The sequence below is a fragment of the Geotrypetes seraphini genome, chromosome 11, assembly GCF_902459505.1.
Source record: "Geotrypetes seraphini chromosome 11, aGeoSer1.1, whole genome shotgun sequence".
In the NCBI taxonomy this organism is placed as follows: Eukaryota; Metazoa; Chordata; class Amphibia; order Gymnophiona; family Dermophiidae; genus Geotrypetes; species Geotrypetes seraphini.
This window is the reverse complement of record NC_047094.1, coordinates 80,015,219-80,025,683: the sequence shown is the minus strand read 5'-3', so window position 1 is coordinate 80,025,683 and position 10,465 is coordinate 80,015,219. Positions and strand designations below refer to the sequence as shown.

At 42.1% G+C, this 10,465-nt stretch overlaps 1 protein-coding gene across 1 annotated transcript; it reads left to right on the top strand.

Moving 5' to 3' along the window:
• The first annotated feature begins 610 nt into the window (after positions 1–610).
• Positions 611–2,808, top strand: LOC117368854 (free fatty acid receptor 2-like). Its single transcript, XM_033962598.1, has 3 exons — positions 611–698; positions 1,784–2,251; positions 2,297–2,808. Exons 1-3 carry the CDS (start codon positions 611–613, stop codon positions 2,806–2,808), a joined length of 1,068 nt encoding a protein of 355 aa, XP_033818489.1.
• Positions 2,809–10,465: the final 7,657 nt, after the last annotated feature.

The following is a 10,465-nucleotide window of genomic DNA, read 5'->3' as shown; positions in this document are numbered from 1 at the left end:
GTGACATTTTCAACGCCGATGAGACGGGCCTGTACTGGCGTGCCATCCCTGACGAAACATTGGTTTTCAAATGCAGCGAAACTGTTGGCTTCAAGGTGCCAAAAGAACGATTGACATTGCTGCTTAGTTGCAATATGCACGGTAGTGAAAAGCTCAAGCCACTGGTAATTGGGAAGAATTGAAATCCTCAGTGCTTCAAAAACATTAAACGCCTGCCTGTTGAATATGAAAGCAACAAAAACGCATGGATGACGGCGACACTGTGGATTGAATTGTTACAGAAGCTTAACAATCTGATGAGAAGGCATAGGAGGCACATTGTAATGCTGTGTGATAACCAACATCAAACTCGTGTTTCTGCCGTTAAACACAACTTCTTTGATCCAGCCGATGGACCAAGGGATAATCGCAAACTTCAAACGTCAATACAGGTCACTCGTCCTAAGATAAGTGATGGCAGTGATTGATGCAAGCATGGAATCCAGCCCCCGAGCTGCTGAGTTTGTGAGAAAAATGACAGTGCTCGACTCTCTTCATATGGTACGGGAGGCATGGAGTCGAGTCTCATCATCAACGATTTCAAATTGCTATTGACGGGCGAGCTTCGCTAATGCATCTGATGAGACAAGAGTTTGAGCTGTATGTCACCGTTGACAACAATGTGCCCACATCATCTGACAAGACTAATTCTGATATCTGTACAGTCATAAAGGACACTGCAGACAACCAAGAATCTGATGAGGATGGAGATACTGCTGCTGTCATCACGACTAATGAAACACCTGCAGACGCTGAAGTCCCTACACAAGCTGCGTTGTTATCTGGAGATAAATGACTCTCACGACTATAGACAGTTTTACAACATCAGTAGTCAGATACACAGTCTGAATCGTGCAATCTGCATGCAGAAAACAATGACTGATTATTTCAGTAGAATGTTGGTTTAAAAAAAGGTTTACAGTGTACGTATTGCATTAGAGGAACAGTGCTGTGTCTATAACTTTTTACATTGTATACGGTGTGTTTTTTGTTGAATAAAAGTTTTATTGCATCTGACTACAGCGTACTGTGATTTTTCATGACTAAAAAGTGGTACTCCGATTAAGCGCACACTCCGTTTATGCGCATGTAACTAGTAACATATTACTTTTTCCTTGCAGTAACTAGTAACTTTAATATATTAAAGTTGACTAACACTATGTATACCATATAAATGCAAGGGGTCATTCACATGGGTAGAGAGCATGGGAGGGGCATTGGTGCTGCTACCACTTACACATGCCACTCAAAGAATACTGTGTTATGCACACGCTTGCCGCATGTAGATGCCTGGAGTTTCATTGGGTCTATGGCTGGGTTAACCATAAGTGCCCAGATTTTAGATGCCTCACTAGTGGTATTTTATAAAGGGATCTGGGCACCCAGGTGCCATTATAGAAAAGGTTCTCACTGTGTGGTATCAGGATGCCTAAAAGGAGGCACCTACTTATAGAATTACCCCTTTCGTGTCCACACCAAAGCCCTTTGTTTGACATGCCTGATGAAAGAACTCAGAGCCATCCATGAAATTAAATTTTATTTTTAACTTAGTTATTAAATTGTCTACAGATTTCTGTGAAAAAAGTAGAATTTGAAGATATTTATAACTAATTGTCCCTTTCTTTTTTAATTGTATGTCCAGGAATCTGAGTGGAGGAAGCTGATGTAGACGCAACTTGGCCCTGCTGGTGCTTAAGGTCGATCCCTCCATTCCTTATCACCAGCACCATGCTCTTTTTCCCAGGTGCTAAGAACCTCTTCATGACAGTCTATATTACCACCTTCATCACTGGTTTGCCACTGAACATCTTGGCTTTTTGCACTCTTATTGCAAAGTTCCGCCAGAAATTGGTTCCAGTGGACATTTTACTCCTCAACCTGACTATCTCAGACCTTCTGCTCCTCATCTTCCTGCCCTTTAAGATAGTGGAGGCCTCTTCTGGCATGTACTGGCAAATGCCCTACATCTTCTGCCCTCTGTCTTCCTTTCTGTACTTCAGTAGCATTTACATCACAACCCTGTTCCTCACTGCCATCAGCGTGGAGCGCTACCTGGGAGTGGCCTTCCCCATCAAGTACAAGCTCTTGCGTAAACCGTTGTACTCTATCATTGCCAGCATCTTCATCTGGATCACAGCTGTCTCCCATTGCAGCATGGTCTACATTGTCCAAATCTACCAGCCAGCCAATGAAACCAAGACTAACCTCACAAGTTTGCATAATAGGTTCTCAGGGCAGCTTGGCATTCTGTCCTCAGCTAATGAAACTAAGCCTAATGCCAGAAGGTGCTACAGTACATTCTCACCAAAACAGCTCAGCATTCTGCTGCCTGTTAGGTTTGAAGCGTGTCTGATACTTTTTTGCATTCCCTTAATTATCACCCTCTTCTGCTATATCAAGTTTGTCAGGATCATCTTATCTCAGCCGCTTATCAGTAGACAGAAAAAGAAGAGGGCCGTAGGATTAGTAGTGACCACACTGCTCAATTTTGTCATATGTTTCATGCCATACAACATTTCTCATATTGTTGGATTTGTGCAGGGAAAAAGTCCTGCCTGGCGAGTCTATGCATTGATGCTGAGTACTTTCAATGCCAGCATAGATCCCATCATCTTTTATTTCTCCTCTTCATCCTTCAGGAAGACTTTTCTGAAAAAAATCATGATTGGGAAGAAGCTACATTTGAGTGGCTGCTGGGATGAGGTCTGCTTACCACTCTGTGGGAATGACACAGAGAGCACAGTCACAACAGGACTGTCTTCCCAATAGAAGATGATCCCCAGAAATCAATATAACTTCCATCTTGAACTCAGCTAAGTAAAGCCCGTCTCATTAAAGTCCACCAGAAACCTAAGTGTAGGCTTACAAGATATCCGGATTTACCCGGACTTGTCCTCTTTTAGAGGACTGTCCAGGCATTCGGATGGCTTTTCAAAACCTGGCACTTTGTCCAGGTTTTGAAAAGCTTAGAGCTCGGGGCCGCATCTGAAGGGCATCTGTGCATGTGCAGATGCAATGCAGTGACATCATACGCATGCACACATGCGCTTGACATCATCGGGTTACACCTGCGCATGCTTGAAGCCCCTCTAAACATAGCTCTGAGTTCAAGAAGAGGTTTGAGGGAGAGGCAGGGACAGGGCAGAACTGGACATGACTTGGGTGGAACAGGGTGGGCCTGGTTGGAACTGGGCAGGCCTGTGGGTGGGACCACTTGTCCGGATTTTACAATTGTAAAATCTGGTAACCCTACCTAAGTGAATCATATTCAAATATATATGGTTCATGTCTCGCAGCCAGGGCAGGATAACCTGCTAGGGGACCTTAGGCAAACAAGCATGTTGGGTCTCCCTTGAAATATATTTTAAAACTCCAACAAATAGAGGTGCCCCTTGGCTATTTATTTGTTTTAAAACACTTATATTCCGCAAATTGCAAATATCTCTGCGGATTAAGACAACCAGAAGAGGAAGAAACAGCAAGTAAGAAGCACTATTTTCTGATTCCTCCTGCTGACCAAAGGACAATAAACAGAGAGAGGGAAAGTAGACTGACCTCTGTGGGCAAAGATCACTCTGTTTTCTCACTTGCAATACTTTCTGCCAGCAGCTGACATACCAGCCCCAGGGTAAAAATATACCTTGGAAGCTATTGAATTAGCACATCTCAAAGGGCCCCTCATAAAGATCTGGGCCTAGTTTGCTTATACTTTAATCATGCCCTGCTCATAGCTCATGGCTCAAAAAAGCCTACTACAGTATTTGTGAAAATTCAGGACTGACTGAAACATAGTTTACCTATTATGCTGACAGGTGGACATTTTTTGATGTTATTAATCTACTCTCAATTTGCTTAAACTCATAGTGGGTTTACTGTACTTTAGATTGAATTTAATTTTATTGTACTATATTACATATGGGTTGAGCTTTTCTGTACAAGAATTTTCTTGATTGTATTTTGCAATTTTCTATAAATAAAGATAAATATGTAATATTTCTTCTCAGTGTGAATAGAGGCCTACATCTAACTGCAGGCATGTAGTTTGCATATGATTTTTTTTTATGTTAATAAATTCTTCATAGCAAATATCTAAAGCCATACATCACAGTGACAGAGAGACTACACTTTACCCTCTCTCCCCTACCACTCTCTCATGAATCTTATTATCATTCTTGTACTTGCTATCTCTTCTGGGAGATTGTGTCATATACCCATAACCCTTTCTGTGAAGAAATATTACTCACCATACTTATGAGAATGCTCTTCCTTTTCAAAGAATGACTTTTCAGTCTAGAACTTACTTTTACCCAAATTCTCTGACTCACGGTGGCCAAGGCAAGTAAGGAGGACCAGTGAGTATGGGAAAGGAAGAGGTCTTTTCTCTCCTCCCCCTCACTCTAGTCTGAGTCTTGGGGTGCTATTTAGGTGATTTTAGCACACAGGTCCCACCTGGAAAAGTTTTGATGGGCATGAGTTCAGCTTTTCAGTACAACTCTAAAGCTAAAGGAGATATGATTTGCATGCATACTATTTTTATTGTATGCAAATCTCTAACATGCATGTTTATTAGAGATATCCTGAAAAGTAAACATGACCTTATTGAAAGCCCTCAGACACTGGAAGTAACATAAATATCACTTATTAATATGGTTCCATTGGTTAATGTGGTTCCATTGGAGGAGTTGCCGTACAGCGAAAGATTAGAGAAACTGGGCCTCTTGTCCCTCGAACAGAGGAGATTGAGAGGGGACATGATCAAAACATTCAAGGTGGAGATTGCTGCGGAACCTACCGTTATAGGATTTAAGGGCAAGTTAGATGCACATCTCCTCGAAAGATGCATAGAAGGATACGGGTGACTAAGTTTTCGCCAGGTTACACCTGGATGGGCCTCCGCGTGAGCAGATCACTGGACTTGATGGACCTAAGGTCTGATCCGGAAATGGCAGTTCTTATGTTCTTATAAAGGTAGGTTGTTCACCCTCTCCAAGGTAGAGAGAACGAGAGGTAGAGAGGCGCATGTGGCTGCGAGTTTGAGACCACTGTTCTAAGGTCACTAGTCTTTTAACATTAAGACAGCATACTTACCTGTGTGTATTGTGTCAGCTTCTCCAAACCAATTTCAGAATTGTTTACACCATAGCCTGGTTGCAGACTGACCACAGAGAGGAAGCTTCATAACTGACTTTAATATGTTCTGGCTACCCAGCTATATTTTCCTTTAGCTTTGATCAGCTCAGGGATTATCTTATATAAATAAACATTATTTAAAAACCTTCTGGTTTGTTATGCTTTTAAGATGAGAATAGGGGAATCATTGATTGGCTAATTCATGCAGCCTTTTAGGGCAAAGAGTGTCTTTTTTCAGGGCAGCAGCTTGTAATCAGTCAATAAAAAGCTATGAACATTAACGTGTATCGATGTACCTGCAGTTTCCCATTATTCAATGCAAAGTAAAAAACAGCATGCAGCTCTTTTTGCTGGATATGTGTTTCAAGCTAATGAATCTACTACTACTCTTAGTTATTTCTAGAATGCTATTCTGTCTTGGGTCTTCCTTGATGGTATATTAAAATGTCTAGAAAGCTTCAGCTTTTGTGCTCCATGCTGACACACCGTAGATCCACAAAGGTAGAAGAGAGCACTGGCAGCTGAGAAAGGAGCATAGGTACCTGGGAGACTGCTTTTATTGGTCAGAGGATGTGGATTGAGCATTGCCGCAAAAAACACATTTGCTTCTTTTTGCCATTGCAGGGCAGAGCGGGTCTAGGACGATTCATCACAGCCAGTTCAAAATGGCCATTTCAGCCAGCCAAGTCCAGCACGGCCGTGTCCCACTGGTGCTTCTTTCCTTTCCCTTCGTCCACCCAAAGTAATGTAATGTAATGTAATTTATTTCTTATATACCGCTACATCCGTTAGGTTCTAAGCGGTTTACAGAAAATATACATTAAGATTAGAAATAAGAAAGGTACTTGAAAAATTCCCTTACTGTCCCGAAGGCTCACAATCTAACTAAAGTACCTGGAGGGTAATAGAGAAGTGAAAAGTAGAGTTAGAGGAAAAATAAAAATAAAATAAACATTTTAACAAGACAGCATTGATCTAAATACTTTGGAAGGTAGAAGAGAGGAGAGAAAGGAATAGAAGCAGAAGGGGGAGCCGTTGAACAGTAGAATTCTGGAGAAATTTAAATGATAGAAATAGAACAAAACAAAGACAAAAGGCAAAACAATAGATAAGATTAAAGATAAATCATAAGCTGGAAAGAAAAATAAAATAAAACTTTGTCTTCAATCCACGGTTTCAGCGTCAGTGATGAAGTGGAGCAAGTAAAGTCTTCTTCTGCCTCCACATCATCTGGTGACTTCAAGTTTGAAGGTGAAGCATCATCACAGATCAATTGGGCGCATCATCAGGTTTCCCTTGATTTTGGAAAATAGGGCAGACTTCGGGGGATAAAAAATTGACTTTGAGAGGGCGTCTTAATATTAAGAGATGAAACAGCCCGCGCTGAAAGGGTCGTGATGAAATGGCTGCAATGAACTGTCCCGTGCTGAAAGGACTGCTCTGAAAGGGCCATGCTGAATCGTCCCATTCCCAGGCAGAGCACAGGTAGCATGGAGACTGCTTCTTTTGGTGAGAGGCTGTGGAAGTACAGGAAGCTGGGAGAGTGCTTCTATTGCTCAGAAGTGGTGGTAGAAGGAGTACAAGCAGCTGGGAGAGTACACCTATTGGTCAGAGGTTGTGGAAGGAGCATAGGCAGCTAGGAGAGTGCTTTTATTGTCAGAGGCTGTGGAAAGAGTATAGGAAGCTGGAAGACTACTTCTATTAATCAAAGCCTGTTGAAGGGCACACAGGCAGCAGGAAGATCTCTTTTACTGACAGGGTTGATAGTGGTTATTTGATTAACCTAGCCAGTTTACATTAAGAAAGGCTAATAGAAACTTCCCATCTGCTGCTCGCATAATAGCAAAGCCTCCCCAACTACACTTTCCTCTCTGTAAGCCATTCTTTAATCCATTCCTAGCAGACTTTATTTTTAAGGAGCAGAAGCAGATATTAGATCTGAACATGGAAAGGATAGCAATGTCATCTACAAACTGTGGAACACATGATCAGTAGTGTACCTGGTGGGGTGGGAACCTGGGACTAAACGGGCCAAGCACCCTCTCCTCTGGCCAGAGCACACCCACCCCCCCTCCTCCAGGCAGTGGGAAGGTGCATGGATTGGTCACAGGGTTGCAGACTGCCAGTGCTCTACTGGTTCTCCACCCCAGAACAGAAGGTTGATATAAGAGGGGATGGGGACTGACAGAGCGGATGGCTGCACACAGGCAGACCACAGTCCCATGACTGCTCCAGCACCCTGAGCTCCCTGCTGAGAGGATTGCCCCACCACATTGCCCATGGTTCACCAAAGCACATGTGTCAGGAATTGAAAGCATTCTTTTTTAGGTATATTAGTTATTAATGATAGGAAGAATTGCAAAAGTGGCATTGTGAGACTCAAATGTAAAGAGGATAAATATGTAGAAGCTGATATTGATAAAGCTGATTTGCTTAACAAATATTTCTGTTCTGTGTTCACAGCTGAAGACCAGGAGCAGGACCGCAGAAGATAAACCCTGATCAATTTTCAGAGGATTGTGTTCGTGAGGAGCTAGTTTACCTGAAGGTGGACACAGCAATGGGACCGGATGGTGTACATTCTAGGGTACTTAGGGAAGTTTTGGCGGCTCTGCTGGCTGACCTTTTCAATGCTTCTCTAGAATCAGGAATGGTACCTGAGGACTGGAGAAGGGAAGATGTGATCTCTCTCCACAAAAGTGAAAGGAAAAGTAGGGAACTAAATGCTAGTAAGTCTGACTTTGGTGGTAAGTAAATTAATGGAAATGCTTTTGAAACAGAGAATAGTGAAGTTTCTGGAATCTAATGGATTACAGGACTTGAGGCAGGTCTTGTCAGACAAATCTGATCAATTTCTTTTGGTGACCAGGGAATTTAATAGAGGGAGTACGATAAATGGAGTGCTCCACACAGGCATCTAATAAATAAACTGTGTCCTCAGGATAAGCCCCAAAGTGATGGATTGGGTCAGGAACTGGTTGAGTGGAAAGTTGCAGAGGGTAGTGGTCAGTGGAGATCTCTCTGAGGAAAGAGATGTTATCAGTGGTGTACCTCAAGGTTCGGTTCTTGGGCCTGTTCTTTTTAACATTTTTGTAAGTGATATTGCTGAAGGGCTGACTGGTAAGATTTGCCTCTTTGCAGATGATACCAAAATCTGCAATAGAATAGGTGGTGCAAATGACATAATGAAGGACCTAGCGAAGTTTGAAGAATGGTCTGAAATTTGGCAGCTAAGATTTAATGCTAAGAAATGTGAGGTCGGGGGGCACTGGTGAGTCTCAATTAACATGGATGTTTGAGCTCTTTACTTCCAAGATCTCCTAAAAGTTTCTGGCAATCAAAAACATCAAAACTTGCTTCTAAGAAAGCATAACTTCCTAAATCAATCCTTTAAAAGATCACCTTAAGTCTGCAAAATATTCTAAGTCTGATCAGGCTTCTAACTAAATGCTCAGTCTCCTATCAAGATGGCTTCCACATCAGAAGATGAAATGTCTCTACAAAAGATTATGGATGAAATTCTATCAACAAAAGGGCATTCTTCAGGATAAGCATAACTCATTATGTGCCCTTTGAGATGATATATCTGATTTAAAATCTCAATTTGCTAAAATGCAAACTTGAAAGGACAACACTGAAACAAAATGTTCAGTCAATTCAGAAAACATCATTTTACTTCAAAAGAAAATAAAGGAGATTGATATACTAAAATAAAGACCTGGAAGATCAAAACAACAGATTTAGAAGAAGCAAAGTAAGAATACTGGGAATCAGAGAAGGTGCAGAAGGAACAGATCCAATTAAATTCTTTGAGAACCCCCTTCCTAAATTATTGGATCTACAATTGGATAAGATCTTTGAAATCGAACGTGTTCACCGTACTCCTTCCCTGAGAGTACCTGAACAGAAATATCCCAGACCTTTTGTCTTGAAGATTCTCTGTTATCCACAAGCTCTGCAAATTTTGAAAAGGCTAAAATCAAATCACCAGTGCTACATGAAGGGATGAAACTTATGTTCTTTCCTGATTTAAATAACCTACGGTACAAAACCGCAAAGCCTTTTTAAGTCTTAGAGATAAACTAAAACAACTTGGAGCTAAATTTGACCTATTTTATCCGGCATGCATGAGAATCACCCTGCACAACTTAACTCACAATTGTGGTGATCTGTCTGCTTTGCAAATATATCTGGATTTCTTTTCTTCTTGAGCAACCTGGTCAACCTCTCTTCTTCTATAGCTTCTAATTGTACTCATACTACAATCTCCTTGATTGGACATATAATTCATCTATCTCCTACCTTTTATGTCTGACAATTGCCTCCTTTGGTTTAGTATCATCTGATATCTCCATTCTTTTCTCATCTCCCCATGTGTTAGGCCTGGTGAATGAATCATGTTTCTCAGAGCTTGCCTCTGCGGCACTGCAGTTTATGTGTTCAATACACACTGATCTTTTTTCTCATGAGACAGTACTACCATGTTTCCCTGAAAATAATATCTACCCTGAAAATAAGCCCTAGCAGGATTTTCAGGGTAGGTCTTACTATAAGCCGAAACAGCCTGTTTAGAGTTCTGCCGGTCTGACGCTGCTTAGGAAGATATGTAGGGCTCGCTCACAGTTGATGGGGTTCGGATGGGAGGGAGGGAAGGATGGGGGTTTGACTGTGGGTGCAGTTGCTCGGGGGGGGGGTGCTCGCTCAAGGGTCGTGCTGCACAAGGGATGGGAGGGAGGGGAGAAAAGATGCTGCACATGTGGGGGAGAAAAAGGAAAGAGGAAGAATTGGGGTGAAGGAAAGGAAGGGAGAGATGATCCTGTACATACCCCGAAAATAAGACCTAGTGCGTTTTTGGGTCTAAAATTAATATAAGACACTGTCTTATTTTTGGAGAAACACAGTAGTGAAATTTATTTTACTCCCTTAACAAATCTGCGAGACCCTGTTGCTGTCCAGTCCTGGGTGGGAGGGAGGGGAACTCATGCCACACCTCGCTGGAGGCAATGCATGGTTTCATTTCCTCTTTTCTGCTGCCTATTGTTTGCGTTGTCAGGCTCTGTTCATATTCAAGAGGACCTCGGCAACTCACCGGCAGTTGGCAGAGAGATGGATCCATGCTGGTTCTTCGGCAGCAGGTATGGGTCTTGCTCCTTCTTGGACCAGATGGCAGTAAAAGGGAATCTGTTCTACTGCACAATATTATAACTATAAAGGTATGAGTTTATTCTGTTTAATGATGTTCTTTTTGAGGATTGATGAGTTCAGGTGCATCCAATGCATGGGCTGTGGTACATGG

Excerpts from the sequence above, each read along its gene's own strand:
- LOC117368854 (XM_033962598.1), top strand. The coding sequence starts at position 611 with ATGCATCTGATGAGACAAGAGTTTGAGCTGTATGTCACCGTTGACAAC. Across the intron at positions 699-1,783 it reads CAAGACTAATTCTGATATCT|GTGCTAAGAACCTCTTCATG; the intron begins GTACAGTCATAA and ends TCTTTTTCCCAG. Across the intron at positions 2,252-2,296 it reads AACCAAGACTAACCTCACAA|CTAATGAAACTAAGCCTAAT; the intron begins GTTTGCATAATA and ends TTCTGTCCTCAG.